General features: G+C 36.4%; 1 protein-coding gene across 1 annotated transcript in view; it reads right to left on the bottom strand.

The window, feature by feature from the left end:
* The window catches only part of LOC138860787 (salivary glue protein Sgs-3-like), a 19,285-nt gene that overhangs the window by 4,726 nt on the left and 9,559 nt on the right, over positions 1 to 5,000 (bottom strand). The window contains exon 2 of the mRNA XM_070119124.1: positions 1 to 359. This exon is cut by the window's left edge and continues 472 nt beyond it. Within this exon, the coding sequence (XP_069975225.1) occupies positions 1 to 359 (359 nt within the window). The remainder of the gene's footprint in view (positions 360 to 5,000) is intronic.

Below are 5,000 nucleotides of genomic sequence, written 5' to 3'. Positions count from 1 at the left end.
TGGGGGTCGTGTTTGTGGTGGGGTGGTGTTGGTGGTATTGGTATGGATGGTATTGTCGAGGGGGTGGTGTAAGTGGTACTGGTGGGGGGTGTTGTTGTTGGTGTTAGTGGGGGTGGAAGGGGTGGTGTTGTTGGTGTTGTTAACGGTGTTGTTGTTAGTGGATAGGAGTCGTTGGTGGTGCTTGTAGATGGTGTTGTTGGTATAGTAAATGGTGTTACCGTTGTTGAAATTGGTGGTGGTGGTGGAGATAGTGTATTTGTTGTAGACGTTGTTGTAGATGGTGTTGTTTTTGGTAGTGGTGTTTTTGTTGCAGATGCTGTTGTTGTGGCTAATGTTGTTATCGAAACGTGATGGAAATGCTGTAATATTTAATGCACTGATTGACTGATTTATCTTTATTTTTATTTTTATCTTTATTATTATTTTTTTTTTTTTTTGGGGGGGGGGGATTCGCGTGGACTGATACAACACTTTAGAAGCCTTATTAGGCAGAAATACATAGCCTTTAACTTCGATGTGCAAAGACCCACCCATTCACTAATTGGCAAGTGTTAAAGGACTTTCGACAGACCGAATTAGAACAAAAAAAAAAACAAAAAAAAATCCCAAAACATGATACCGTTTCCAAATTCTCTCTCTCTCTCTCCTTCTTCTCTCTCTCACTCTCTCACTCTCTCTCACTCTCCTTTTCCTTCTCTCTCTCACTCTCCTTCTTCTCTCTCTCTCTCTCTCGCTCTCTCTCTCACTCTCCCTCTCCTACTCTCTCTCTCTCTCTCTCTCTCTCTCACTCTCCCACTCTCTCTCTCTCTCTCTCTCTTTCTCTCTCTGTCTCTCGCTCTCTTTCTCTCTCTCTCTCTCTCTCTCTCTCTCTCTCTCTCTCTCTCTCTCTCACTCTCGCTCTCTCAAAATCTACAAGACTGACACATATACGACGACCGTTAAGTATCCAGCTAAAGCTTATTAGAGAAATTGTACTTGTTTGCATTTGAATGGTCTTGCAGAGCGAAGAGACGAGGGTAGAGGGGGTGGGGGAGGGGGTGAACGCAGCCCCATCTCAGATATGCAATTGCAAGGAAGCTCTGTGAGGCTGAGAAGCCTGCAGCCTCATTAGTCTACTCGGCTGTGCTCAAGCCTGCATGCCGTGATCTCAGTTTTTTTTTTTTTTTTTGTACATATATGTACATATTTACATATAGCCTATGTATACATAGATATACACATATATGTATATATATATATATATATACATATATATATATATATATATATATATATATATATATATATATATATATATATATATATATATATATATATATATATATATATATATATATATATATATATATATATATATATATATATATATATATATATATATATATATATATATATATATATATATATATATATATATATATATATATATACATTCACTCCCAAGCGGTCACCAGAGCCTTATGCACAAGCGTCCCTCGCAGCCGCCGCGCAGAGGCAACCCAACACAACGATAATAATACTTTATCTCTCAACTTCCGCGAGACAGCGAACTGCCGCAGAAGGAAGCTCCCCCGCTCCGCTTTCCACGAGACACCGCTCCATACGCCGGCGTCTCGCACACTAAAGCACACACCACAATGCCCCCTTCTTTTAAATAAGGGAAAGTATTTATAATCCCATTAATTCCCTGGTGTTAAGGGGGGCGACCAGACGCGATATTCAAAGGGGTTTAACTTACCGACCTCCACTTTCTTTTTTTCTTCTATCTCTGACGAAAGGAGAAAGGGAAACGAAGCGGAGAAGTAAAAATAAAATAATTAAACGAATCAGGAGGAGAAGGAAAGAAGGAAGGTGCGTGGGAGGACAGGAAGCACACTAGTTTATGTGGAGACAATTAAAGGTGGTTTTCCAGAAGCTGTTTAACGGCCTGGATAACGGGTAAATACACGATACCACATTCTTTAGCTTTCTTACTTCGCGTTGTGGCAAAGCGTGGGTGTGAGAGCGATGCGCATGGATAGAGGAACGCAGAGGAGAAAGAGGAGGAGGGGGGGAGGGAGAGAGAGAGAGGGATAAAGAGGGGAGGGGGGGAGTGGGAGAGAGAGGGGGGTGAAGAGGGTGGGAGGGGGGAGGGAGTGGAGTAGAAGACGGGAAAGGGGGGAAGGAGGAGGGAGATGGGAGGGAAGTGGGGAGTGGAGGAAGAGAATGGAGAGGGAGAGAGGACATTAGGGAAGGAGAGAGAGAGAGAAGGAGAGAACAAGGGGAAACAAAGATAAGGATATGGAGATAAGATAAAACTTACAGGACCGGAACATGCATACACACAAGAGAGAGAGAGAGAGAGAGAGAGAGAGAGAGAGAGAGTGAGAGTGTGGGTGGACACAGTGACACTAGCTGGCTGTTTATGAACCTTCCGCCAGAAATTGCCTTTGGGAAGTCAGCTGACGTCCCAAATTGTGTATGAATTATACACTGAGAGTAATAACAGCTCTGATAATTTTAGAAAAATCTCCATTCATACAAAACGAATATTCTCTGCAGTATGGGAGAAAGAGAGAAGAAAGAGAAGAGGAGTTTTCTCCAAGACCACGCAAATTAACATGTTGGGGTGAATGTATAGCATTGCGGGCCTTAAAGCTGAAATTCCTTAAACAAACTATGCTGTCTTTTCATAATACAGGATTTATTTATCTTTTTTTGTTGTTGTTGTTGTTTTTGTGACGGAAGTTTTGTTGAAATCTTTTGAGATTTGTTGAAGTTGAATTAGATATGTTGACTTTCATTTATGGTGTTAAGTTTTGATGAAATTTATTTACCATAGAATTTGATTCATTTTAAAAAATCATGATAAAAGCTTACTTTTGTCTACTATATATGATAGACTTGAAGTAGGAAGAAATAAAGGATATCTTGTGTTATTTCGTTGTTGCTAAATGTCTTTGTTAATCAATTGTTGCAAAGAAATAACAGGGAACTATTTTTTTTAACTGACGTGGAATAAAAAGACACTTGTCCTTCTGCGATGCGGATAAAAGGATATATTTCATATCCTGAATTTAACTGAGAGAATACTTTTCTCTTCTTGATTAAGGCTAAAAGGGTTCTTTTGATATATAAATCACCATGTTCCTAATTTAGTATATTGATCACATTTAATAACTAGACATTCCTAGATGATCTGCGTTCTCTGAAGGACATCACAAAATAAGAAAAATAAAAAGCAATAGGAGGATAACAATAAACCGCTAAGCCAATATATTATAGATAATATTTTTTCCAGATCCAGATTAAATAATTAGAGAGAAGGATGTTTATAAAATAATTGATATACAGTATCCTCACATACACAGCATATCTGACAGATTAGAATACTTTTCAAACAACAATCAACATCTTACAAGCAACTTAAAAAGATTTAGGGGACAGGTAAGAATGAAGAGAATTTCAGTTCAAAGCGCGCAGTAACCCCGTACTCATTTAACACAAATTGCCACTCGTGTAAGTCCGTCTTATTGCGTCTTTTGCGAAATCCTTAAGACAAAGCGTACCTTTAGGATTTACAGACGACGTTCCTTTAGGATTTGCTCGGAAGTTGATGCGAAAAAGCCAAAAATACAGGAGATGAGGAGTCTTTTCCTAATTATCTCCTTTCGGGTTTCGCAGTATGATTGTTTGACAAAGATATCTGTTGAAAATGTCTGTTGAAAAATGTCTGTTGAAAATATCTGTTGAAAATAATTGTCAATCAGGCCTTGGGAGGTCCTCGTCAGGCTGTAGATTTGTTATTGAAGATGTTGCAAAAGCAGTACTGATGTATCATTATTGTTGTTATTGTTGCTATTCATTTCCATTATCATCACTGTAACTGTTATTGTATTATTACCGGTATTGGTATTCTTATTTTTAGTATTTTTAGTTGTTATTATTATTATTATCATCATTTTGTTTTTTTTATTATCATCATTATTATCGTTATTATTATCATTATTATTATTACTGTTATTGTTATTATCATCATCATTATCATTTGATGATAATTATTATCATTGTTATTATCACTATCATTATCATTAGTAGTAGTACTGTTATTATTGTTGATTATTGTTATCATTATCATTAATATCATTTTCATTATCATTATTACATTACATCATTACATATTATTATTATCATCGTTATTACCATTATTATTATTATTGTTAGGTTCAAGGAAATTCACTATACTACAGATATTACTTCAAAAGCAAATATGGAAGCAAAACAAAGATCTTATAGTAGAAAAAAGAAAGAAAGAAAAAAAAAGCTAATCTGAATATGATTTTCACTGAAATGTTGGATTTTCACTTATGTTAAGCATATCTCTTCACAAATACCAACTACTACTACTACTACTACTACTAATAATAATAATAATAATAGAAATGATAACAATAATAATAATAATAGTGATAATAATGATGATGATAATAATAACAATGATGATAATAATAATGATGATGATAATAATAATATTAATAGTAATAATACAGTTAAAAAAAGTACACGATTTTCCTGTCAAAAAATTGTAAAGAAAAAGTAAAAACCCGAAACAAAAGATGAACAAAAAATGGAACATTCATTTCAAATTATTCTTATTCCTTCAAAACAAACAAACAAACAAAACAAAATAAACAAGCAAAAAACAAAAACAATTGCAAAAAAATCCTAAAAACTTTCCCCCCAAAAAAACCTGCCTTAAGCGTGTAGACAACAAAACGGAAAAAGAAAAAGAGAAAAAAAAAGGAGGAAGGAGGGAGGAGGGGGATATGGCAAATCTGAGCGGCAATAAAAATGTCATTTGCCGAAAAATATGATAACGCCCCTGGACACGGTTGAATCCGGGCTGGAGAGTGTGGGCGGCAAAGGATGGGTTTATGTGGAAGCTCTGCTGATCCCGAGATCTATACCTGCGCCCACAGTAAACGGGGCTGATATTTCGCTCGCTCTGTCGCTCTCTCTCT

This window comes from Penaeus vannamei, chromosome 43 (assembly GCF_042767895.1).
Source record: "Penaeus vannamei isolate JL-2024 chromosome 43, ASM4276789v1, whole genome shotgun sequence".
Taxonomy (NCBI): Eukaryota; Metazoa; Arthropoda; class Malacostraca; order Decapoda; family Penaeidae; genus Penaeus; species Penaeus vannamei.
This window is presented reverse-complemented; position numbering and strand designations above follow the sequence as displayed.